Genomic DNA, 25,238 nt, shown 5'->3' with positions numbered 1-25,238 from the left:
AGCCCAGCGGGCACCGTTTGTGGGCCGAGCCCTGGCTGTACCGACGGCTGCAGCAGACAGGCGAGAGCCGCCTTCCCCGCGAGGCAGTGCCCCCGGTGCCGGGCCGCGGGCAGCCCCCAGCCGAGGCGGCCTGCGGGCCCGGGCGGCGGCGGGAGCGGGGCTCGAACCGGGGGATCTCTCGGCCCCGTGCCGCCCGAGCTCCGGCGCCGCTGCAGCCTTCTTGGGCGGTGCGCGGGAGAGGGCCGGGGCCCTCCCCGCCGGCAGGGGGCGCTGCGGGCGAGGCGGGCGGCCGCCGCTCTGGTCTCGCCCGGGCTCGCTGTCCGGAGTGCGGCCCGGCTGAGGAGAGCCGCGCGAGTCGCTCCCTCTGCCCGCCGCCGTTGTTCGCCCGCCGTCATGTCCGTGCCGGTGTCGGGCCCCTTGCGCAGCGAGCTGGCGGAGGCCGTGGCCCAGGCGCGGCTCTTGGTGGTGGGGGCCGGCGGCATCGGCTGCGAACTCCTCAAGGACCTGGTGCTCACCGGCTTCAGCAACATCGACGTGGTGCGGGCCGGGGCCGCGGCCGCGGCCGGGGCAGAGGCCGGGGCGGATGAGGGGCCGGCGGGCGGTGGCGCAGCCGGGGCGGGGGCGAGGGGGGGCAGGGAGCGGGGCGGGGGCCTGAGGGGGGCCGGGGCGGCGGGCGGCGGGGCCGCGGCGGGCGCGGGGGCGCTGTGGCGGCGCGGCCCCTCCCGCCAGCCGCATTGTCTGCGTGTTTTCAAACTGCTCCCCGGCCCGCCAAAGCTGCCGGGCGAGGCTGCCGCGCCGCGCCGCCCCTGCCGCCGGGGGACGGGCTCCGCCACAAAGGGGCCGCGGCCTGTGGGCGCCATCCGTGCTGCCGCCTCGGACGGGGCCGCCCGGAGCGGCGGTGCCGCTGCGCCCGGGCTCCCCGCCGGAGCGAGCGCCGGGAAGGGGGAGAGGGCGGTCTTTCCCCCGGAGGTCGGGCCGCCTTCCCGGGGCAGCGGCGGGTCCGGCCGTCGCTCGGCGGAGGAGCAGCTGCGCTTCACTGGGAGCCCGTAGATGAAGTCTCCTGGGAAACAGCGGTGTGCCATGTTTGCTGCCCAGCGACTGCCCGTTAAAGTCTTAGTTTTGCCTAATGCCGCCTTTGCTGATACTGTGGATAATGGTCCAGTGATGGATTGCAGCGAAAAACACAATGCGTGGGAGGTGAACTGTATTTTTAGATACCGAGTTGTAAAACTGTCAGTCTTAGAAGTCCGGTCACGATAGCTTCCCGCGGGCTGTTGCTTTCACTTTTGCTTCCTGATACTAATCTCTGAATGTGTACGGAAGGGCAGAATTGAGAGGGTGGTAATGAACATGGGATAGAGAGAAGTACTATTAGCAAAACTCTGATCACCTAGTTTCCAGACCTTTGTTAATTTCTTACTGTAGTTACGAAAAGTGTATGTTTTTGTGAAATCACGGGAGTACAAACCCAGCTGGAGCACAGGTCTGTTTCCTTGAATACGTTTTCACTTGTGTGTGCCTGGCCAGGATTCACATCTGAGAGAGCGTTTTGTATGACAAGTTGTAAGAAGTTTGTTTTTACAGTCAGACTTGTTGAGCAGAGCATATTAGAAACAGCTTTTATCTAAAACTATATCAGCTTGTAGAAGAGTACAGCTACTGGTTTGCCTTGTTATTCATACAACTCTGGCCTTTCTACTGAAATAACTTTTTAAAACTTGTAGGTTATGCTTAAGTGCAATTCCAAATTGTCCCTTTGATTTCAGTCTGCCACTGAGAACCTATCCAATTTTAACGTTGTACTGGTGAAGTAAATGTATGCAGAAGAGTGGAAGCCTGCATTTTCTGCCCTGTTTTTCCCCCCCTCTTTTTTTTTCTACCTTACTATGTCATTTGGTTACTCCTGCAGTCCGTTACAATAGAAGGAGTTTACTATTGCCTGTTCTTCCAGTTGGTCATTAGGCATAAATCTCACTGGGGCATTCTTATTGTTTCACTTATTATAGTTTGATTTTTTTTGTATTGTCTTTCAAGGCCAACTTGGTTGGACTCCATTAGCTTAAGTACGTGTTGGATCAGGGCCATCTTCATTTAAAAATATTATTGGCAGTGTTTTATTAAAAACAGTAACATTTTGATAACATACGGAGTGGGTTGGCAAAAGACAAGGCGAGAGCAAAAAGAGAATTGTTACGCAAAGAGGAAATTTGCTATTAGGAGAATAAATTAGTTTTGTCAGCGTTTGTGATATTCTTGAGGGTTTTCCGTGGTTATTAAACACTAACAAACTTGAACACCTGAAAATGTGTTTTATTTTTATAAGTGAGTTGTGAAATATTTTTTTTAAAACAAAATATTAATACCAAAAAAAATTCTAGTAGTTTGAATACCAGACAACTCACAAATATGTGATTTCATTAAGTATACGTGGTTGAAAGGCAGTGCCATTGTCGTCATGAATGAAGAACAAAATCAAATTACTCAAAATGCAAGTCTGAATTAAGAACACAAATATATATTCTTAGGAAGTTCTGAGGCTTTTCCTTCTAACTTACAAAAATGGGAGCAATGTAAAAGTTACTTTAATGAGATAACTCTTAAATTCTGAGCATTCTTAGCTAGATTGGAGCTTCTGCTGAGGTCTAATGGTCTCAAGTATTCTCTTTGGAGAAGAACTTCCTTTGCTTCTTTTGTTCTTGGTAGTACTGTTTTCAGTTGTAGCTTATGTCACTTGTTACCATCTCCAGTTAAAATACTAAAAGCTTTCTGGGTAGTGGAATTTTTAACAGAAGTATGCACTTAATCATTTTCACTTGAGGTTCTCAGGCTTTTTGGCTTTGGACTAAGCAAGCTTTCTGGGTGTGTCTTACGGGAAAGGAAAGGAGGTAGAAATGTGTTTTCATGCAAATACCATTTTCATGAAAAGATACAAGACCATGGGTAGCTACTAGGATACTCTGAGTAATAAAAATTAACAGTCTCTGCTTTATAATACCTTTCTAAACATTGTATATTTTCTGTTTGCCCTATACCTGCAGGTGCTTTTATTTAGTGTTTAAATAAAACTCTTTAGATATTACAGTTCTTAGCATATTAAAACTTAATCCTTGTATTAAAAATATTCCCTTCAGAAAACAGGAAGTTTAATCTTGGAGCTTGGATCTTCCATGCAAAGGATCTTCAATGAGAAGTGTGTGGCATACTTTTTTCGTTATTCAAGTTTGGTTAATAAAATTAAAAGCATATGAGAACACCCTCGGTAGGTCATGTTTAAACTTCACGCTGCACAGTCAGTCTGATAGTACTCTCCATATAGCTGAAAGCGTTATTATGTTGAGTATGTCAGCATTATCTATGGGAGAAATATCTCTGAAGGCTCAGAAAAATTGTCTCCCTCCCCTCCTAGTTAAAAATGTTAGGGGCAAGAGAGTACTTCTAAAAAAAATGTTGATCAGGGAAACTGTTTAATTAAAGGAAAAGTAATGGCAGCAAAAGTAGGAATAAATCTTCTCAAAGTTCTAATTAAATCTTCTTAATTCTTGTGGAGGGGGGTAAAGACATGGGAAATTACGATGTTCGTGTGCATATATTAGTAAAAAGAAACATGTCTGAGGAGAATTACAGTCATGGCATCCTTTGAGGTTGTATATCACAGGTGTTCTGTGGTATATATTTTTAAACATCTTGATTGTGTGATTGGATTTTTTTTTTTTTTGTAAGTAGACTTCGTGATTTTTTAATATGCACTTAAGCAGTTAGTCCTGGTGACAAACAGTAAAAGCTTTTGCCCCGCAGTGTATGAATTAGATGACAGTGCAGCCCTCAGTTTACTGATTCAGTTGCTCAAAGCCATGTTCAAATGTAAAGTAGAAGTACTAATTAGTTTGCTGAGTTGCCTTTCTTGGACCTTGGGGAAGCATGGTACAGAGCCAGTGTTCGGGGTGGTTAGTCCCATGTAGAGTCTGACTGGACCTATCTAGACCAATTTCTGCAGTATCTCCTCCGAGTTTGTACGCTGTGCTCCTGATGAATTCTCACTAAAATCTTTATCCTACGGTAAATAGGACAATCAGTTATTGACTTTCTACTAACTACTGTGCATACGTATCTCAAAATTCATGTGCATTTCTAGTAGGGACTCTTTCTTCAGAAAGTTGTTTGTCCTGTAGCCCTTAATTTTTGACATATGGTTCCATTGTTAGTAATCATTTAAAATGTATGGATTCCTGAAGATGATTAGGTGATCACTTGTGCCTCTACAGTTGCTGTAGTGCAGATGTTACACCTGTATGCAGGTCTGAGAAGGGGTCTGTAAAGTTTATGCATTTTGGTCAATCGCATTTGCTTCAAACTGTTAATGATTTTGTTCCTTTTGTTTCTATAAAAGTGAAATGGCGGTCTCTTGTGTGTTTATAGATTGATTTGGATACTATTGATGTCAGCAATCTCAACAGGCAGTTTTTGTTTCAAAAGAAACATGTTGGAAGATCAAAATCACAGGTGAGGAAAAAGTCAAAGCTCAAGTCTTACTCAGTATTATTTTACGGACAGTGTTAGAAACATGTCACAATCTTGTTTCTACTGTGAAGAGGTAAGTGTTGGTTGGTTGATCATGGCTATCCACAACATTTCATTATAAAAGTATTTAAATCTCTTAAGGTAGTCAACTTACTCGATACTCAACTGGTATTGAGTCTATCTTTAGAAGGAAGGAAGAAATAATAAGTGGTTTTTTTGTTTTTGTTTTTTTTTTATTTCTAGGTTGCCAAGGAAAGCGTGTTACAGTTTTATCCAGAAGCTAATATTATAGCTTACCATGATAGCATCATGAAGTATGTTTGTTTTTAAGCTCTAATTACATGTTTTGGTTGCAAGTACTGTGTTATTTAAATGCTACAATGGTGTGCTTTAAGATATTTTACAAAGCTACTGCAGTAAGAAGAAATAGCTGTAAATATGAGACTACTACACACCTGAGTGGGAGTGTGGATTTTGCATGAGTTTTCGTAAGCTCTAGTAGTAAGCTGTAGTCATTTGCTTGTGTCTATTTTTCATTTTATTAGCAACATTTACTATGTAAGTTTCTACACTGTAAGGATGCCCTGATATCTTGAGCAATAATTAGATTAAAATAAATGTGAATGTTGAGACCGTGATTAAAAAAAAGAAGTCCTTTGTGTGTGTGTAGGTGACTGAGTATCGTTTCTATATGCCCAAAACTGTTAAAATCTAGTCTTTATGATCCATAACCAATGAGTAGAGTACAAGATTATGTGGATTTTAATTTGCTGTTTCCCATGTTTTAATTTATATTTGTCTAGTTTCTTAAAACTTGATATACTGTAATATTAAGGTTTTAAGTCTGATGTTGCTATTAGCCACTGAAACACTGACTCATTGCATCCTTCTCCTGAAACTGCAAAACTGTTAATCCTGTTTCCTCTTTACTCTCTCCTTTGCCACCTTCTTTAAATCAGAAAAATGCAGTGTAAAGATAGTAAAGATTTTAAAATCCCATGTCTTGGCTCCTAAGGGTATGGAGGGATGATCAAAACTGATTGAGCTATCACAGTATAATGAATTATCAACAGTCTGATGAGCTATGGTAATTACAGTGAGCACGTTTTGGCCTCAGCTGATGGTTTTTTAAGGTCAGTTACCACAGCTCAGCCAATTTACTCATTAGGTCAGAGCAGTATAATCACTTTTTCGTTGTCTGCCTGTTTCATTGGTTAAATTAGTACTAATTGCAATAGCTTCCTTCAAGCAGCATAAAACTCATGCTTTCACCCAGCTTTAAAATGGGCAGAAGACAAATGGGGCAGTTAAAGGCTAGCAGTAAATTTACAACGTGTAATTTATCACACAAACATCAATCCACCCTTTGCATGTGTATAGTTTCTGTTGTGGCATAATAACCAGCAACTTTGATACGCCATTTTGAGTGTTGTTTTTCTTTTCTGTAGCCCTGACTATAATGTAGAGTTCTTCCGCCAGTTTACGTTGGTTATGAATGCTCTGGATAACAGAGGTGAAGTTTTCACTATGATTTTATATTGGAGATGAAAATACTGTTGCTTGATCATAGAAACAGAACCTGAATGTGTCTACTCTTAGTACTTCTGCAGTGTTAGTTAAATAGCAAGTATCCTCTTAACCCATCTGTAGTTTGACTAATGCTTGTATGCTTCACTTGAATTTGAAAGGGTAGTTAGTGCTTTTACAGGTGTCTTGAAAGTAAACGTTAACTGCTATGTTGCTGCTTTATGGGAACTGATGAGTATTGTGTGTACCTATGTAACTTTATTCAGTTGAGTTTGCTGTATTTAATAGTGTTGATATATTTTGTGTTAATTGGAAAATTGACTGTGAAAAAGGCGTAGTGCTCTATAATGAAATAAGGCAGATTAAGGATAAATGTTTGCATAGGAGGCTAGTTTGAATCTTGAGAAGTAAAACTTCTTTTTTCTAATTATTCAAATTTTTCTTTAAAAACTCTTGATTTGCAGCTGCCCGTAACCATGTGAACAGGATGTGTCTGGCTGCTGATGTTCCTCTAATAGAGAGTGGAACTGCAGGCTACCTTGGACAAGTAACAGTTATTAAAAAGGTTAGGTTGTGTATTACTCTTGTCGCTTTAAGTTTAAATCATTGGCTATTTTAGACAACAGGGAGTTGGGTGTTTTGAGATACAGTTACAGCTCATGTGGTAATAGCATATACTGTCAGTAGCCTTCACAGTGTGACAAGTAAATATTTCACTTTTCACCAGGGAGTGACAGAATGTTATGAATGTCATCCTAAACCAACTCAGAAGACTTTTCCAGGCTGCACAATCCGAAATACGCCATCGGAACCTATCCATTGTATTGTGTGGGCTAAGTATCTGTTCAAGTAAGTGATCTTCTGAAAAAGAAAATAGGTACTGTGGTTCACTCTTCTGGTTTCTAAACCTACAGACAGAGAAATAAAGTGGACACACACTTTTTGGTTTTTTGTTTTGTTTTGTTTTTTTTAAATGAATGTGGATTATAGCGAAAATCTCCAGTTCTTTGACCTGGATTTTGGGGTGCTTTTGGGGGGTGGGGTTTTTTTTTTCTTTTAATATAAAGATGGAAGGTTTGTTAGTACGTAGGCCTTGCTCTAATATCACAGAAAATCTGGCAGAGTATTTTGGCACAGCAGTGTAGGTTGAGGTTACTTTATTCTTCACCTTTGTGTGAAGTTAACACATTTTTCAGTTTAATGCATGTATTAACAGATGTAAAGTTTGCTGGGATCTTGGAGGGTTATAAGCAATGCATTCAGTACTGCAATATAAATATAAGGCTAGGTGAACTATTGAGTAAGTTATACAGAACTGTTTCAGTAAATTCATTTTTGTATTGGACATTTTGTGTTGTCAGTGTTAAGTCCACGTGTGATGAATCCCAACAATTTAAAAAGCAATGTATGAAGTGGCACTCTAATAGCAAGCATTCTAAAGTGGATATATATCCATTAGCAAATATTTCAGTCTTTAACCAGATACGATGAAATTCTAGTGTTGTGTTGTTGTTCTTAATTATTATATAGCCAGTTGTTTGGAGAAGAAGATGCTGATCAAGAAGTCTCTCCTGACAGAGCTGATCCTGAAGCTGCCTGTGAGTGTGATATAAGCTGGTAGTTTACCCTGTTACTGAAATGTTCTATTTCAGAGATTATGACTTGTTTCTGTACATTTCTTGAGGTTAGAGAGTTCAGCTCCATTTTCTTTTAAGAGGATTCCATTTACTGTACCCTTGGACAACAAGAGTTTGGGGTGTGTTAACAGTATTTTCCTTTACAGACCTTCATGTACACCGTGCATAATTTAGTTCCTTCATACTGCTGCTTATTAGATATTTGAAACAATTTCAGTTGTTTTTAGTTCACTTGATACATAGTGCATACCAGAGGTTTTTGCACGGAGAATGTGCAAAAAATACTCTTCAAAATTACAACAGATTAATAGTTTCATCTGTCAGAACTGTGGCCCTTGTGGGCAGCCTAAACTTTTTAATACAGTGTAAAATGGGTCACTGGCATTCACTAGTTGTTCTCAGATAGTGTGGGTAGAAGAGCTGTGAGGAACACAATTGATACACTTGCTAATCATAAAGTTCCAGTTAACACATCCAGGTGTGAGATATATGATTTAGATGAATAGGCTTGTATCTGTTTGGAGGCTCCTGATCCCTCTGCAGCAAACAGTCTTCCCCATGTGCACAGAAACTTGAAGTGAAAAGTTGGCTTGAAGCGCAAATTAAATATAACTGATCTTCGCAGGGTGGCCTTTTTTTCCCTATATAGTTGGATTTGCTGGAGCGCTTCCTTCCCTGCAGCTGGGAGGCTTGTCTTTTGAACTGAGGATTGAGAACTGAGTGATATTTGTAGTCACTGCATTTTCCACTTCTAGCTGAGGGATGTAAGAAATACAGAGATTGTGTTTGAACTCTTGTAGCCTGAAACACTTTAACGTTAATCTACATAGGAAATATGCCCATTTTGAGTGATATTTTTGTAGCTATTCAGTGTTTTTCTGTAAGGACAGTAACCGTAGTTACTGTGAAGGTGAATAAGCATCATTGTTTGTTGCTTCCTTTGGATCCTGTGATAGATGAATGGACTTGAGAGAGGGTGCTTAGAGGATCCTCCGACTCTTCAGATCTGAACATCAAATAGTGATCACCTGACAGGTGGTTTCTACAAGAAGTACAGAATGAAATAACTGAGTCTTAAAAAGAGTGACCTATAAACTCACTTAAAACAACGGCTGCTGGAACACTTGGAAGGTAGCAGACACAATGCCACTTATTTAAACAAAGATACCAGGGCAATTATAGGAAGGCCTGAGCTGTAGCCTCATGTCTATAGTGAGCAAACTGTCCGTAGTGATAATGCTATTTAAAATCAGTGGACATGCAGGGTGTATCAATGCAGCCTGTGTAAAGGGAAGTCATGCCATGCATGGCTCTGCAGGTCCGTTGAAGGAATCTGCAAACCTGTGTCTAATTCAGCTTTTGTTGGGTGCAGTAAAGCCATTTTATGGTCCCTGCATAATTTTGGTTATTGACTCTAAGGGAAATATATGGATGTGATTTTCCTTTTCTTGAATTAAAATATTGGTTAACCCTTTATTAATAGGGGAGCCAGCAGAAGCAGAAGCCAGAGCACGAGCATCCAATGAAGATGGTGAGATTAAACGTGTTTCAACTAAGGAGTGGGCTAAATCAACTGGATACGATCCAGTTAAGCTTTTTACTAAGGTATCTTCTTTACCCCCAATAAATGTCTTTATTTGAAGTGTATGAGGTGCTTTAAAGTTAAGTCAAAACCCAGTTTGGACACTTAATGCTAGTCATCAATTACGCAATTTTGTTATGATTTCCACCAGTTTTGCTGGAGTGTTGGTCTTTTGCAACACTTGCATGTTTTATGGCATTCCATCTGCGTCTGTACAGATGGCTTCAGCAGCTTGTCCATACTGTACAGAAAAAGATTCATTCTAATTACTTTTAATAAGAAAAGGTAAACTTGAATTCTGTAGCTGTTTTACTGTATGTTCTGTAGCATAATCAGAACCAATCTGAGGACCTAAAAGCTATCAGTCATCTTCTGTGTATAATCAGGCTCTGGCACATGAAAATACAAACTGGTTTAGGAGGTTTCCTTCTAAATAGTTGCTGAAAGCGGATAAATAGAGGAAATGAGTATAGAATATGATGTTGATAGATAGTAATAACTTTACTTTGGAAATTCATTGGCATGTAGGTAAGAGTATCTCAGGGAGAGTATATAAAGAGCTGTAGTGATGGCTTCAGTAGGCACATGAACCCACTGTTTGGACTATTGTTTCTTGATTTTTACTTTACTCCTCCCCCAAATTAATCAGAGCTGTGTCTGCTTTATGCAGTAAGTATTAGGGAATGGGGAATAAGAAGTTTTTCGAATCTGTTTTTATTTTTCCTGTGGAGTTTGATTTTTATTTATGTGGTTGAAAATGTTTTCAAGGAGAAAAGCAAAATCTCATAAATCTAATGCTGATCTTTCAATTTCACAGCAGATGTAAAAATAAAGTATGTCTTTTTTTTCCTCTTTCATTTTAATGTTTTTGGGTTGGTTTTTTTTTTTGTTTTGGTTTTTTTTTATGTTTCCTAGCTGTTCAAAGATGACATTAGATATCTGCTGACAATGGATAAGCTGTGGAGGAAAAGAAAGCCTCCAGTGCCACTGGACTGGGCTGAGGTACAAAATCAAGGTAATTGTCCCTCTTCCCACTGTGTATTTGTAAGTTGTACCTGCTGTTTGTTAATGCATGTCTGTGATACATACATTTTCTCACTGTTATATTTGAGTGCTGATAATGGATGTATTAATTCTCTGCGATTCCTGAAGATTTTAAGTTTTTCGCTATGTAGAAAACGTTTTTTCTAAAACTGTTTTCAAATGTTATTTTAGATACTCAGTATTAGCTGTAGAAAATTCACATTTCACAAAATTACATGGCAGGTTATTCTAGGAGACCTTTCTATAAGCACCAATACATTTATCTCTGAAAGCTGAGTTTTACTGAAAATTTACATTTGCTGTAATTTGTGCATGTCTGGGCGATTGATATAAGTATAGCTATAGTTCCAGTTTTAAATGCAGATTTGTTGTAAAATGTTGGGGCTACTGTAGTTTAAGGATATTGTTCTTCAATTTAGAAAATATTTAACTTTACTGAAATTGGAAAATTCTTAGCTCTTTTTGAGAGAACTTCTGTGGGATTTATAAGTATTCCTGATCTTAATTTTTTTTCTTTTCCCAAAGAGAAAAGCATATCTGACCAACAAAATGAATCCTCCACAGTCTTGAAGGATCAGCAGGTTCTCGATGTCAAGAGCTATGCACACTTATTTTCAAAGAGTGTTGAAACCCTGAGAGTTCACCTGGCTGAGAAGGGTGATGGAGCAGAGCTTATATGGGATAAGGTTAGTTTGCCAAATACATAAGAACCAGTTATATTCTACATAGGTAGTACAAATATTAATTGGACTCATACAGTTTCATTCCAAAATAGTACTACTTAGAACAAAAATGTCTGGTGTCTCATTGAAAGCGCTTTCCGTATGAAACAAATATATACTTTAAACACTCCAGGTTTTGTAACTCACTGAGTCTGTAAGGATTAACTATTTTGATGTAAAATAACTTAATTCACCAACTTTAAGAAGCACAAATTCAGAAGTATTTGTCATGTTTTGATTTTTGAAAATACTTTAATAATGCAGCTTCATTTTTTCCTTTTTAGCTTTCTCTGAAACATGCTCTTGTACAGTGGTTTGTAGCTAGAGTTCTACTGGGTTGTACATAGTAATTAGGTCTGACGATAGGTATGTGATATATTACGAGTCTTGCTGAAGAAAAACAAGAAAATAATTTTCTCTTTTAGCACCAGAGACAGTGTAATCTTCCTGCAGTCAGTTGTCATTTGGCATATGGAAAAAAAAGTAGTTTATAAATATAGGGTGACAAAATAGTAAAATAGTGTTACAACAGATAGTAAAAAGACTTCTTTCTGAAACACTAATTTTTGAAACTGAGCATAAAACATTGTAAGATTTAGGATTTAGACATTATTTTGAACATACAAGGCATTTTATTAATACTAATACACTAATTCACTACTAAAATACCAAGTACAATTTCTGAACGCATGTATTTGAAGTATTACTGCTCTGTCTGAACATACCATCTGAAAGAGGACTTTGAAATGGACTTCCTTTTTTTTCAAACTTTCTGTTTTTAAGGTTTTAGGAACCATGTGTTGCAAACTTTTTCCAATGAGTAATTCGATTTTTAAATACTTTTTATATTAATTTCTTGTCAGGATGATCCTTCTGCAATGGATTTTGTCACTTCTGCTGCGAACCTCAGGATGCATGTTTTCAGTATGAATATGAAGAGCAAATTTGATATCAAGTGTAAGGATAAAATATAACTGTTTTATTTAAATAATAATCTAAACTTCTCATTTTCATTTATTGTTAAAAATCTGCATACTCTTGCTTATTTTGCAGCAATGGCAGGAAATATTATCCCAGCTATAGCTACTACTAATGCAGTAATAGCTGGTCTGATAGTGCTGGAGGGTTTGAAGATTTTATCAGGAAAAATAGATCAGTGTAGAACGGTAAGTGGGAATAAGATACTTTCACTTGTTACTTACTATTTGTTTAAAAGTCACATTTAACCTGCTTTGACTATTGTTTAGTTTTACTGTCTCTCTCACTTGTTGCTTCAGTAGATTCTGAATGTGCTGGGAACTTTCAGCTGCAATGAAAACAGAAGTGAAAATCTCAAGGATGATTAAATTCCTCATTTAATGAAAATTGGCTGCTGGATAGGAGGGAGAACCAGACTGACATCACTTGAAACATGGTTGTTTCATGTTACAGATGTATTTGGCAATAGCTGGTCAGTCAGCACAGGTGTCATTGCGGACTGGCTGTAATATGCACTTTCTCCTGTTCAGCAGGCACGTCAAAGAGGATTAGGGAACAGGACAACCTGTGAGACTAAGAGAATAAATCTGTAGGAAAACAGGTTTTATGAGTGCTGTTACTTACAGAATAACTTGTTTTATTTTTGTCTGTCCTCAAGATTTTTCTGAACAAGCAGCCAAATCCCAGAAAGAAGCTATTGGTTCCTTGTGCTTTGGATCCACCAAATCCTAACTGTTATGTATGTGCAAGTAAGCCAGAAGTGACTGTGAAACTTAATGTACACAAAGTTACTGTGTTAACACTCCAGGATAAGGTAAATCTTGAATATTAGCTACAGCTTTCATTTTGATTCTAATACTGTACATTATTAAAGTTAGGTTTTTATGCAGTATATTTTCACTGAACATCACCTGTTTGTATTTGCGCTACATTTTGCATTTCAGCTACAAGAAGAGCTAGATTAGCCAGTATGCTTCTGCTCATGTGTGCTTGTATATCTTGTGAAAGAATGTTTGTATTCTGTAACTTTTTGGTAGTTTTAAAGCCTATTCATATCTAAAAGCAAAAAACTAAATATGTATTTCAGTTGAATAGTTCAGTAGCAACATAACAGTTGCATAGGCACAACTGATTTGTAATTCTGTCATTTTATGAAGTATTCTAAAAAAATTTTCAGCGCATCTGAACCTGTAGGCTTCAGACAGCAAAAATACAATTATTTTGTTCATGGTAGCTTAAAAAAAAAAAAAGTATAGGCTTTCAGCAGGTGCCTGAAAATGCGCCAGGATAAGAAAATCAACTTAATTCAAGGTTCTTTCTTTTATAAGTGTTTTTAAGTCAGATATTGATTAAATAATAGTATTCATCTTTTCAGATAGTGAAAGAAAAATTTGCTATGGTAGCACCAGATGTACAAATAGATGATGGAAAAGGAACTATTCTTATCTCTTCAGAAGAAGGAGAGACAGAAGGTATGCATACTGAAGCTTTTTAGATAAGAGTACATAAAAACTAGGAAGAAACCAAGATATACAGAATGGAAGTATAGCAAATGTTTTAGTGTTCATCCTGTAGACTAATATTTGAAGAGAACTGGATTTGCAAGTATTTAAGTGGCTCAAGAATAGCTAGTGGTATTGTCTACAAGCCTGCATGTCCAGTTCAGCTTTCCTATATAAAGTACTTTTCACCTGGAGTGTCAGGATTCCTTTCAAGAATAGGTATTCAGCTATAAAAGTGCACCAGTTACTTTCTTCTGGTTGCAAGTCCCGTTCATTTTCTTGTTCTTAGGTTGTGGTCTTTTTATGGTGCTTGTAGGCACTATTGTAATACAAATATTATCTCAAAAATGTTCCTAAGTGTAATAATAGTGAAGTGCTTGAACATGATGCATGAGGTGTAAATAAGTCAAAAATAAGTAGTTTTAACTCCTGATAGGCTTAAATGTCAGCTTTTGCTTTAAATATAGCTAATAGATGTTAATCTTGTATTTCTACATAAAACTTCTGGAGTACTTGTTTCATCATATTTATTCAGGTGTAAAGGATATTTATATAAATAGCTGTATACACTGCAGTTTTTCACTGTTTTTCTAGCAAATAACCACAGGAAATTATCAGACTTCGGAATTCGAAATGGCACTCGACTACAAGCGGATGATTTCCTCCAGGACTATACACTGTTAATCAATGTGCTTCATAGGTAAGGATTCTGAACTAATTATTTTTGTGTATATATGTAGAACAGTTCCACAGGGAATTGCCAGCTCAGAATTTTAAATTCATGAATAAAGCTCAAAGATTAAACTGCGGAAGGAAAATATAGAGGTAAAAGAGGAATTATTATTTTTTATGAATTTGTAGAGTTTAGATGGTTTTGGTTTGTAGTTTGCTTTTTTTTTTTTAACAACAGTAATTGGAAGAAGTTTATTTGAATAATTTGTAATTACACAACATAAAAATACAGTACAAAACCAAATTTACTTTTGGGGCAGCCAACAAGCAAGAAACTGCTGTTTAAAAAACGAAACAAAATAAAAAAAAGCAAAAAAAAACCCAGCCTGCTGGGGTAGTAGATCCTCTGCTTGACTAGTTGTCAGAAACAGCAATGCAAACAGGAGTCACTTTGAAATAATTGATGTGTGTATTTAACCCTGGATAAGTAATATACATATTATATACAGTAAATTAATGCACTGCACTTTCAGTGAGAATAGGAATGTGATGTTGAGGAGGAAAGGTAAGCTCAGGTAATGATTTTTCTCATTCCTAAGCATTTTAAGTCATTGCACTGGGTGGAACAGTGTTTATGAATAGAGAAAGCATAAACTATAAAGGAGGACTGAACAGATTTTCCTCTTTTCTAATGTATTTTTCTCATTTTGTCATAGTTGCAGGGTGCTCTAATACTTGAATGACATACTTTGTTTGTGAAAAAGACAGTTTTTTATTTTCACCTGGTTGTTTAAAAGCATATGGATTTTTCTGCAGTGAAGACCTAGAAAAAGATGTAGAATTTGAAGTTGTTGGTGATACCCCTGAAAAAGTTGGCCCTAAACCATCAGAACCAACATCCAAGAACATTACCAATGGTAGTGATGATGGAGCGCAACCCTCAACATCAACAGGTAAATAACAGTAGTCAATATTAAATATAACAGTATATATATCAGTAGTGCAGTCCAATTAAAATAGTTGCGTTCAGTTTTATGACTTAACTTTGCCAAAGTGAAATAAAAGGCATTTAAATTGCATTTGTATATAAATATAATACTAAATAGAAAAATGCATATTTACAATTGTTACAAACTGTTTAATTGTACAAGATTGTTTACAGTAAATACACCTCGAAATTACATTATTTAATTTGCAAGGGCTTGGTGGGGTGTCAGTTTAAGTGCATCATTTGCACAGTGATTTAAATAAGGTAGACCCATTCTATCTGATGGTCATGCTATTGCTTGACAAAAAAGAATCAACCAAATTTGTCACTTTCTCCATAAAGATTAAAAATTACTTTGTGGTTGTCTTTGATCATGGTTTTTTTTGTTAATTTAAGAGTTGTCTTTATTATCTTCTTCCAAAATAATTATTTTTCACCTGTCAAGTAAAGCATGACAAGAAAATAGTGTTTGCTATCCAGGAAGAAGTACTATCACCTTCCTAATGTAGGGTGTTTCTTTGAACGTACGCAGAATAGTTTAACTCAAATAAATATGGGATGCTTAAGCACTGAAGGCTAATGTACTGGAAACGTCATACTGTTTTATAGGGATAGCGTATGAATCTGAATACTTGTTGTGACATGTGAGTTAGATATCTTAGTTCTGTCTTGCACTTTTGGGTGATGTTCATTTGCCTGTCAGATGGTCCTATTTAAGATACGTGCACAAGTATGTGCACAAGTATGTAGTCACTTCCACTTGCCTCTTGTTTCAGGGGAGATTAAATGTTAAGGGTATTGCTACACTTGATTTCAAATTATATAAAAAACCTACCATAAAATTAGTTTTTACAGTGAATTTGTACCTCAAAACAAACAAAATCCACTAGATGTCTTAAAAGTTCACGTTTGGTTCTATTTTCCCTTCTTTATACTATCCATTGTTATCCTTTAGCTCTTTAAGTCGGCTCACCCTTCCTGTCCTCCCTCTCTTTGCGTGTTCTCTCTCAGGGAGCATGGCTTCTAGTGGGAGTTCTGTGAATGCACTAATGAAAGCAGAGGCTGGACTACAGCTCAGTGTGTAAAAGGTCTTTTCTCAAGGACTGCTGCAGATAGCGTGCAATTCTTCTATTTTGTACATGCAAAAAAAATTGTGCTAACTATGCATTTCCCGTATTTTTGGGTTATTGCAGTATTTTCCGTACCTCTAGTGAAGAGGGAATAACCAAAAATAGTGAAAAGCCTATTTTATATGGATTTCAGAGAAATTCAAAATATTCTTGCAGTTGAATGACAAAGAATATGGATAAAGAATGCTCCCAGACGTATTCATTGTATTAGAAACGTTCTTATTTTTATGTGGTTTGAGAGTAGACTATCTTTACAGAATCCATTTGAATTAAAAACATATATTTTGCAGCTCCAGATCAGGACGATCTATTGATTGTTGATTCTGAAGATGAAGGTACTTCAAGCAATGTTAATGATGATATGGAAAACAAAAGCCGCAAGAGAAAACTAGAAGATAAAGAGTGCGTCAGTACAAAGAGAGTGCGTACTGAGCAGACAGAAGAGCAAGATGAAATTATAGCATTAGACTGAACATGCAAATGCCCCTTGACAAAATGATTCAGATAACATAACACAGTAACACCATATTATTTTGGGATGTGAAAAATGTCCAGAACTAGACTAATTTTAAGGCCTTTGTTCCGAGTGAATACCAAACCACTGGCTTAAATAATTTCTGTCTGTTTCTCTTGATGATAAAGCTCTCATCTCAATAGACTCTTTCAGAAGTTTTTCCATATTAATTCCATATATTAAATGTAGTAGAAACATAGTTTATAAATACTTACAGATAAGTATTTGCTTAAACAGTCATGAAAAAAGCATGTTATTTTTGTGTAAATACCTTTTAGGTATAATTCAATAGGACAAAAAAAAACTACTCTCGTTTAGTAAAGGGTCATCATCTGATGCCCAGATTTTAAGTAACTACATTTTTCTTGCTTGAAGAAAAATATTTTTAGCCTAGTCCTAAACATTTTTCACACCCTGAACAAGTAAAGAAGAAAATTCAATAAAGCAAATTAGTGCCGTGTTTTAACAGTGTTCTTAAACTTCAACTGGCACTATGTACATTACTGTAAAACTGTTAATTTACTCAAGTTTTTCAGCTCGTACTGCCTGGTATGTCAATGTAAGAAGCAAATTTTTGTGTATTGTTACAGTTTCAGGTTATTTATATTTGATGTTTTGTAAACTCAGATACTACTACTATACTGTACATCTGATGGACCAAATAAATGACATCTGAAATACTTGCTATATTTGCTTGCACAGTCCAAGTTTATGCTGACTTATGGGATTTTACAATGTATAGCCTTCAAAAATCACTGTATTATTTTCATTTTTCTAAACATAACCTAGTAGTACAGAACTTAATCTTCACTTGTTTGAGGTGAAAGGGGAATTTTTTTAATAAAACTTTTGTGAATGTTTTTTTCCTTGGACAATCAATTATTGGCCTCTTCAGTTGGAGCATTTGCACCACCACACTCATGCTTTCACCACCTCATGCCTTCAGAAAGAAGAAAGCACTGGTCTTTTGTATATTACACTTTGTGCATAGGACAAAAGTGCAATGTTTAGAATCAGTATCTTAAAGCCTACTGCATTCATTTAACTATTTGGGTAGCTCTCAAAACTGTCAATGTTGATTCTTAGAACATATTAATCAGCCATTTCTGCCACTGTACTGAAATTACTTTCCAACTTCGTGTTAGTGAACCAAAACTGCTTCTGTTCATAGACAAGTATGCAGTTAGCCTTACAGAGCAGAGAAAATGAGCAGACAGGAATTTATTCTGTTCTAGTTTGCAAACCGACTGAATTTTAAACAAGCTATATAGAAGGAGAATGTAAAAAAAAAAAAAAAACGAGCATCTTTTTAGGTTTTGGTTCCTGCATCTGGTGCTGTCTAGTACAAAGACCAGCTCTTCGTCAGTGTTAAATTGCCAACACAGTGCAAAACTACAATTCTATGATGCAATTAATGTTTTCTCTCTTCTTTTAGGTACTAATAGTCATATGTAATGGCTTGTTTGGAGGCATAATACTCTACTGTGAAATTAAATCCTTTTGAGTTAGTTTCTTCGTGGCCAGTGTGAGTGAAGACTGAGAGGTAAAGATGTAAATAAGGGGCGTTACAGAAAGTATATTCAGTGCTACAATGGGAAACTTTTATAGTTCCTGCCGTAAACAGCTGAAGCACTAGGATTTAGTTTGTCTGATTACATCTTCCAAAAATTAAGGCTGACATTTTCTTTTTAAGCTTTACTAAAAATAAAATTACTGGTTTATTAAATTAGTTGTCAAATAGCTTGTTATCTGTGTAATGAGATGTGCTTCTCATTGTGACATGACAAAGCTTTAGCTAAGCTGATGGCACGTGTAATCGATAGTGTGATCCTATCTCACTCGCTACCAGAGAAATTTCCCTGCTTGCACTGGTCAGCATTCAAGAATTTAGCTTTCTAACTCTTTTTGTATTATTTTAACAGTAGAGGCTATAATTCTGGTAACTTTATTGCATTAGTTTTACTGAAGTTGAGAGTGTTCATGACTTAGAAGTTAAGTGGTACATAAGCTGAATCAAAATAACATGCAACAACAGATTTGGGGGTGAAAAAGAGAGCCAATTCAGTCTCACTGGCTTCTACTCTTTTAAGTTATTAGTGTTAACAGCATAAGATGACAGTACTCAAATGATTTCTTAAAGTATTTGGGATGGTAGTGTCCAAGCAGATACACATAAGAGTTTCTCAGGGCAGTAGACAACTCTGCCGATAAGGCCAGATTGCAAAAATGTTCAGAATTAACATTGTATCTTAGATGGGGGGTACCACTGCAGGCAGGACAGTGGTGAGGTTAAGTTTTAGAGAAGCATTAAGTGATTTTAAGAATGCATCATCATTTGGATTGCAGCATGAAAGGTAGTCTAGAATTTAACTACATAAGCAATTACATCTTGATGTATTTAGGAGATGTAATTGTGCTGCTTTTGTCTGGGTGGTAAGTAGTTAGATGGCAAAAAATGCTCCTAGACCCTTCCTGTAAAATACTTTATAGTGAATGATTTTTAATACTTTTAATAATTTTCTTTACACAGGCTGCTTCTATAGAACATATGACAGGCTGTTCATATAGTGTCAGCTGTTCTATTCGGTTCTTGTTAAGTTTGGCAATATTGAATGAACCACTAAAAATGCAAACTGCTTCTGTGCTAAATGAAAAACTGCTTTTCAGAACTAATGGAGTATGAATGTCCTTAGTTGGCTGCTAGTCACCAACATTGTATTAATGTAGAATTTTCCAACTTAAACTTTCTCTTGCCCTTGAGAGCAAATCATAAATCAAAGCATTTTTTAAGCTTTCAAGTAATTTAAAAAAAAAAAAAAGCAAGCCACTTGTCAACTGACAATTTGTTCAAGTCCTAATGGCGGTAATATTGGTATGGAAGTAAGTGTAGTTAGAAGACACAAGATTTAAATGTTAAAATGGAGGAGAAATTCTTCCCAGTGCCTTAGCTTGGCAACCCTGATGTAGGCTCTGTTGTCACTAACAATTTTTGAGCCAGGCTCATTAAATCAATCTACAAATTGCTATTTGCAATGATACAAATTGGCTGTTATGTCACACAGCATTCTCTAGTTGGTTGTTCAGACTGATGCAAATTTCTGTAATGCAGATAAGCTTTTCTGGCTGCTTTTTGTAGTAACAATTCATTCTTGATGCTTGTATTTTTTATTTACTTAGTGAATTTGAGTGCCCTGTGTGAAAAGGACAAGAAAAATAGTGGAATATTTTAGCATAGTTGAATGCAGCTGAGAACGTACCTAGTATCTGTCTTCATATGCTATTAGTTCAGTGACCCTTTCCTGCAGCAGAGCATGGAAAGGAATATTGACCACCATTGACATACAACAGTTAACTAGAGATTCATTAAGCTGCTCTGATTTATGGTGAAGAAATTTGTAACGACTTTCCCATAATCTTATTGTTAAAAAAAAAAAAAAAAAGGCAGAAGTGCAACCTATCTGATTCTCAAAGCACCTAGAGAATCGCCCTTAAGGGGCAATTGATAACCATTCAGGAGAAAACTTTTGAGACCATGATGACAGACAGCCTTGTACCAGCCCATTTCCTAAAGACCAACTTGAACCTGTAGATAACCATTTAATGTTTGTAGTAGTTTTATGTGACATTTTAATTTTACTTTATTAAACCATTCATTGTTGAACCACAGAGAGAGATCCATGCTTTCCTGGCCTGTTGACTCTGACCGCTGTCAAGCAGATTGATGTGCCATTTCAAGTTCTGACCTTTACAACAAAGACCTTTTGCTAACCATTTATTAGATCCCAGAAGATAAAACAGGCTTGTGTTCAGTTCGTATATACCATTGACAGTACCTGCTTCAAGCCTTATCTCTACTGCCCCAAAATTGTAGATTCGGCTTAGAAAACTGAATAAACACTGAATTAAGGAAAATAAATTTGTTTTTTTCCCGTGTTCTGTTTCTGTGCCTATAGGTAGAGATGTTTTCTTTCTTCTCTTTGCAGCTTTAAGGACAAGAAACCTTCAATTTTGTGCATCTAAAATACCGAACGTGCAAGAAAGCAGAAACTAGGATCAAAGTAATACGACAAATCTTACACAAGTCAGTCATATGTTTTTTGCTTGCCTGAGATTATTTCTGGGCTAGTGTCTAAGCAGAATCATTACAGAGAACATATACCTACAGACAAAGGAATAGGAGGGGGAGGCAATTTAATGCTTTGATTTGGAGGCCTTGATTCCTCTTTAAGGGAGGAATGGCATGCAGTAAATAAATGTACTCCTAGATACAGCTTGATATCACTTTATATTATGAGAAGAAAATTGCTCTTTAGACACATGTCATTATCTGTCTTTCTCATCAGCATACTTCTTCACTCACATGAGAAAAAGTGAGAAATTTTCAGGATTATTTCCTAAAGAAAAGATACTTACAGAATTACTCTGCCAATCCTCTCCAGCAACATTGGAAGCTACTTGCAAACATTAAGCAATTACATCAGTGATCTCAAAGCTACTGCAATTCTACAAGTACGTGGCTGTAGATAAGGAGACAGACCCACAGAAGTGCTTCTGTGGTAGCAATTTGTCTTTTTAGGTGTGGTACTTACACACCTACCGGCCGGTGGGTCTGTGTGCAAGTCCACATGGGAGTTTGCTGCATTTTGCACATCTAACAAGTGATAACTGGAGGTAGCAGGAGTGTGCTGGGGAAAAGAGGGTGGCTAAGATACCTAACTAGAAGCTTAGGAAGCTACTAGGAGCTGTGGCTATTACAAAGGGGACAGAGAGAAGGCGGTATGCAGGTGGACCTGGAAGGGAATTAAAGACGTTTTAGAGCAGAAGAGCACTGACAAGTCTATTGAGGGATGTAGGTGAACATGTGGGAGGAACCTGGAGGTACTGTATACAGTGGCTGAGGACTGGGGTAAGTCCTGTAGCAGTGGGAGTGCTCTATGGGACAAAGGGGATGACAGGACGGCAGCATTTTTGGGGATTTGGAGAGGAGGTTACAAGCTGGAGAGTGCAAATGATGCAGAATACAGACCTGTAGGAGACCAGCCTTCATTAGTTCCATTGCTTATGGAACAGCTCTATATTTCTTGCAAATTTGTTCATTATTTCCAGTTACAAATGCTATCTCTATAATACCATTTTATATGGAAAATACCATGAAATGTAAATGTAATTGGTGTTCTCAACAAACCAATGTCCTCTTTCTTCTGAAATGATCCTTCTCATCATAGCTGAAGTGTGTTGTATTGTCAGGTCAGGAGGTCACTGCTCATAGCCTGCCTCGTTTCTTGAATACCCATATAAAGAGGCATGTACAGTTAGCCTGATACTTTTCACCAGCAGAGAATAGGGGGGCATGCATATAGCAGTCTGGCCCTCACGCAGTGTTTCTATTTTTTATTAAATGCGCTAATGCTATCTGATTTCTGTGCTAGATGATGGTTTGCAGTATTGTGATCAGGACTTTCTTTTATCACGTCAAGATAAATTTTAGCTCTGTAGAGTCCTAAGTTTGTTTTTGTATTTCCAAGTCTCTGAAATAAGAAGCTATATAACCTAAGACCTCCTTAAAAGTACTAAGTGGGTGCACTGCTAACTGAGCTGGCCAACTAAATTGTGTATTTATGCAAATGTAGTGGCTGCTATTAAGCTAATTGGTTGTGTTTGAATATATGGTGATTATGTCCTGTGATTGCAGGAAGTATGACTAAGGCCATGTGCAGTCTCCAAAGTATGAGCCAATAAACTGCTTTGGCCAGAAGTGTTGTTATCTGAAATATGTAAGAGAAGTGGAAGATGAAACTAGAAAAGAAATAAGATACGTAAATGGTGTATTCATCATAAGTGCTTGGACATGTGTTGTCTGTCTAACCTAGCACGTTCACAAAGTGCCTGTTGTGACTGGAATTTTACAGGGTCTGTCCCAAGTTATATTTGTGCAGCACAGTGAATAGGTGCATTTGCAATAAATAAGAAGAATGTAAAAAATGTTAAATAGTTTTATTGCAGATTTAGAATGAGAAATGACCTGTAAGCCTGCAGAGTAGTTAGTCAAAAATATTTTAAATAGTTGTGCCTTGCAAAGGTAGCCATTCAAATACAATGTGTTTTGTCTACCAGAAGATGGTGCCCTAAAACATATTCAATAATTTCAATTTTTAAAAGCTGTGATCAACTGCAAATGAGTATTTTTAAAAACATGTCAGAGCAAGGTGATATGCAAATAAATCACCCAAGTCCAAATACATATTAATATTCAAACTTCATACTCCAAAAAGCTTGCTTATGTTTAGTTATCACAACATAAATTAACATACAGGACCCAAACAAGCAAAACAAAGCAATATAAAACACAATACAGCTACCACTTCAAAGAAAATAAAAACTTCAGTCCCCCCTCCCAAAATAAAAACATTCCTCAACATAATTTTTTGTATTAATTTCACAATATTTTTGGTGGTTTGTTTTGTTTTGTTTTGTTTTTTAATCGGGCTTAAAACAGACCAGAGAAAAAGAGTAATCATTACATTCCTCACCAAGAAATCAATCAATTTTAAAACTGGAAATCAGAGCAGTAAATCCCTGACTTATTTACCTCATGGACTTCAAGGTATAATTTCATTGTTTCCTTAATGTTGGAGACAAGGCGGGAAATTACAAAAAATCAGGTAGCATCCAATTCAATAAGCAAATCTGTGGAGCAGCTTCAAATTGTTAAATTAATGAAGCGAGACAAAGAACTCCCTCCTGCGTTGCGTCAGTAAAAGCACATCTGATGTGACATACACCGCAACACAAGTCAGTGGGATTTTGCCATTGTCTTCAATAGGGCTAAAGTTTCACCAGTGAATTCTTACATTTACAGATGCTCTGATTTGTTGGTAATAAACTGCAACTCAGGGAGACACAATCCCCAGCAGACCATCAGGTCTCCCTGCCTGTTGGCTTGGGCAGTGTTTCCTTAAAGGCACTGGCAATTAGAAGAAACAGGAGTGCACTGCCTGTGAGGCCCAGCCAGCTGATATTCACAGATCAATAACTCCACCTGGCTTTTTTGCTCCCTTTAAGTCTTAGACAAAGGAGTTTATTTAACAGAAGCAGCTGGCTTTCTGTAATATCTGATTTACTGATAAAACTTAAAATCAGGAGTAACGATTACCACACCAAATTAAGAAATGAAGTTCAGCTTTTATAATACTCTATGACAGCTCTTGCGCTCTTAATTGCACAAGTGTGAGTCTTTTTGCAATATATACATTTTACTGCTGGTTGTTAAAATTAAGCAAATATCTTTAAAATAAAGTGGGGAGAAAAACATGTCAGGATTGTCAAGCTGTAATTGCCCAGTACTTTGGGTTTTCTTGTATATAACATTAAGGAGAATGATGGGGCTACTTATTACAGCAACAGCAGCTCTAACTCTACACTTTTGTTTGCACAGCCCGGCACATATGGTCCTCTATGAGAAATGCAGCAGTGCTTGAGTGTGCTATGTACCACTGCAAACATATTTATTTCACCCATGTGGGCTACATCTGTGGCTATAGTGTGGATAAATGTTATGTTCATTATGTGTATGACAGAAGTACGATTTACTGGTGAAGAGCGGGTCTCTAGTACTGCCCCTGCAGCAGGGCTGAGACGGGAACACTGTGCTGGGATACACTGGCCCAGGGCTGCAGCAGGCTTGGCTGGGCCTGGCTTTTGAGGATTTACTTATTGAGCATAAGCTTTCAACAGTAAAGGAAGTGATTTTCATCATTTGATCCACATTGCTTACTAAAAAGGGCTGTTTCCTTAGATTGCCCAGATTCTCTCAGTCCCCAGTATGTTTTTCTCATGCGTTCATACTCAACACAGCACATGCTTTAACGACTTACGTACCAAGAGGCTTACTCTTACAGAAACTTGCTACCTGCTGGCAGCAGCAGCAGTGTAGAACTGTGCTGCCTCAAAAGGTGGAAGAAGGGCAGATGCGTGGCTCAGAAGGACAGAGCTACAGAAGGACAACGAGCTCCTGCTGTACTTTACGCTTCTGACTTCACACAGCATCAGCTCTGCAGTTCCTACTGTAAAGATAGCTGCTCAAAATGCTTCCTTGCATGAGCGCACAGGCAGGGCCTCCCAGTATGTCCTACCCACTCTGTTAGATTAATAGTAAAGTTATCTAATGTTGTAAAGTTTTTAAAAAACCAAACCAAAGCAAACCTTAAAATAGAGTAAATTAATTTTTCTTTACATGTGCTCTGATGGACCGAGTTCCCAGGTTGTCCATGAGCCTCTCCTAATTTCTCAGGAAGACAACCTTATAAAAATTGGCAGTAAGCAGTTCACAGTCAGCAACAGGATAGAACACCCTAGTACAGGCCCCAGGAACGACTGAAGAAGGAGCTCTGCACTGGTACATGTGAAGACAGCAGCCCGTGATAT

At 37.9% G+C, this 25,238-nt stretch overlaps 1 protein-coding gene across 7 annotated transcripts; it reads left to right on the top strand.

Moving 5' to 3' along the window:
- The first annotated feature begins 305 nt into the window (after positions 1–305).
- UBA2 (ubiquitin like modifier activating enzyme 2) lies at positions 306–24,015 on the top strand. Of its 7 annotated transcripts, none has more exons than XM_075161409.1 (19): positions 306–537; positions 4,417–4,500; positions 4,762–4,832; positions 5,967–6,031; positions 6,510–6,610; positions 6,773–6,894; positions 7,576–7,643; positions 9,166–9,287; positions 10,180–10,279; positions 10,834–10,994; positions 11,894–11,987; positions 12,084–12,196; positions 12,667–12,822; positions 13,384–13,480; positions 14,105–14,210; positions 14,999–15,135; positions 16,591–16,721; positions 18,250–18,357; positions 20,798–24,008. In XM_075161409.1, exons 1-18 carry the CDS (start codon positions 394–396, stop codon positions 18,316–18,318), a joined length of 1,941 nt encoding a protein of 646 aa, XP_075017510.1. In that variant the 5' UTR covers positions 306–393; the 3' UTR covers positions 18,319–18,357; positions 20,798–24,008. The 7 variants fall into 7 exon arrangements, with proteins under 7 accessions (XP_075017510.1, XP_075017512.1, XP_075017514.1 ...); XM_075161407.1 differs by lacking the exon at positions 306–537 and adding an exon at positions 839–1,197 and having other exon boundaries at positions 20,798–24,011; XM_075161408.1 differs by lacking the exons at positions 306–537; positions 20,798–24,008 and adding exons at positions 839–1,197; positions 20,482–20,679.
- Positions 24,016–25,238: the final 1,223 nt, after the last annotated feature.

This window comes from Calonectris borealis, chromosome 12 (genome assembly GCF_964195595.1).
Source record: "Calonectris borealis chromosome 12, bCalBor7.hap1.2, whole genome shotgun sequence".
Classification (NCBI taxonomy): Eukaryota; Metazoa; Chordata; class Aves; order Procellariiformes; family Procellariidae; genus Calonectris; species Calonectris borealis.
The sequence above is the reverse complement of the archived record's forward strand: the minus strand, read 5'-3'. Positions and strand labels throughout refer to the sequence as shown.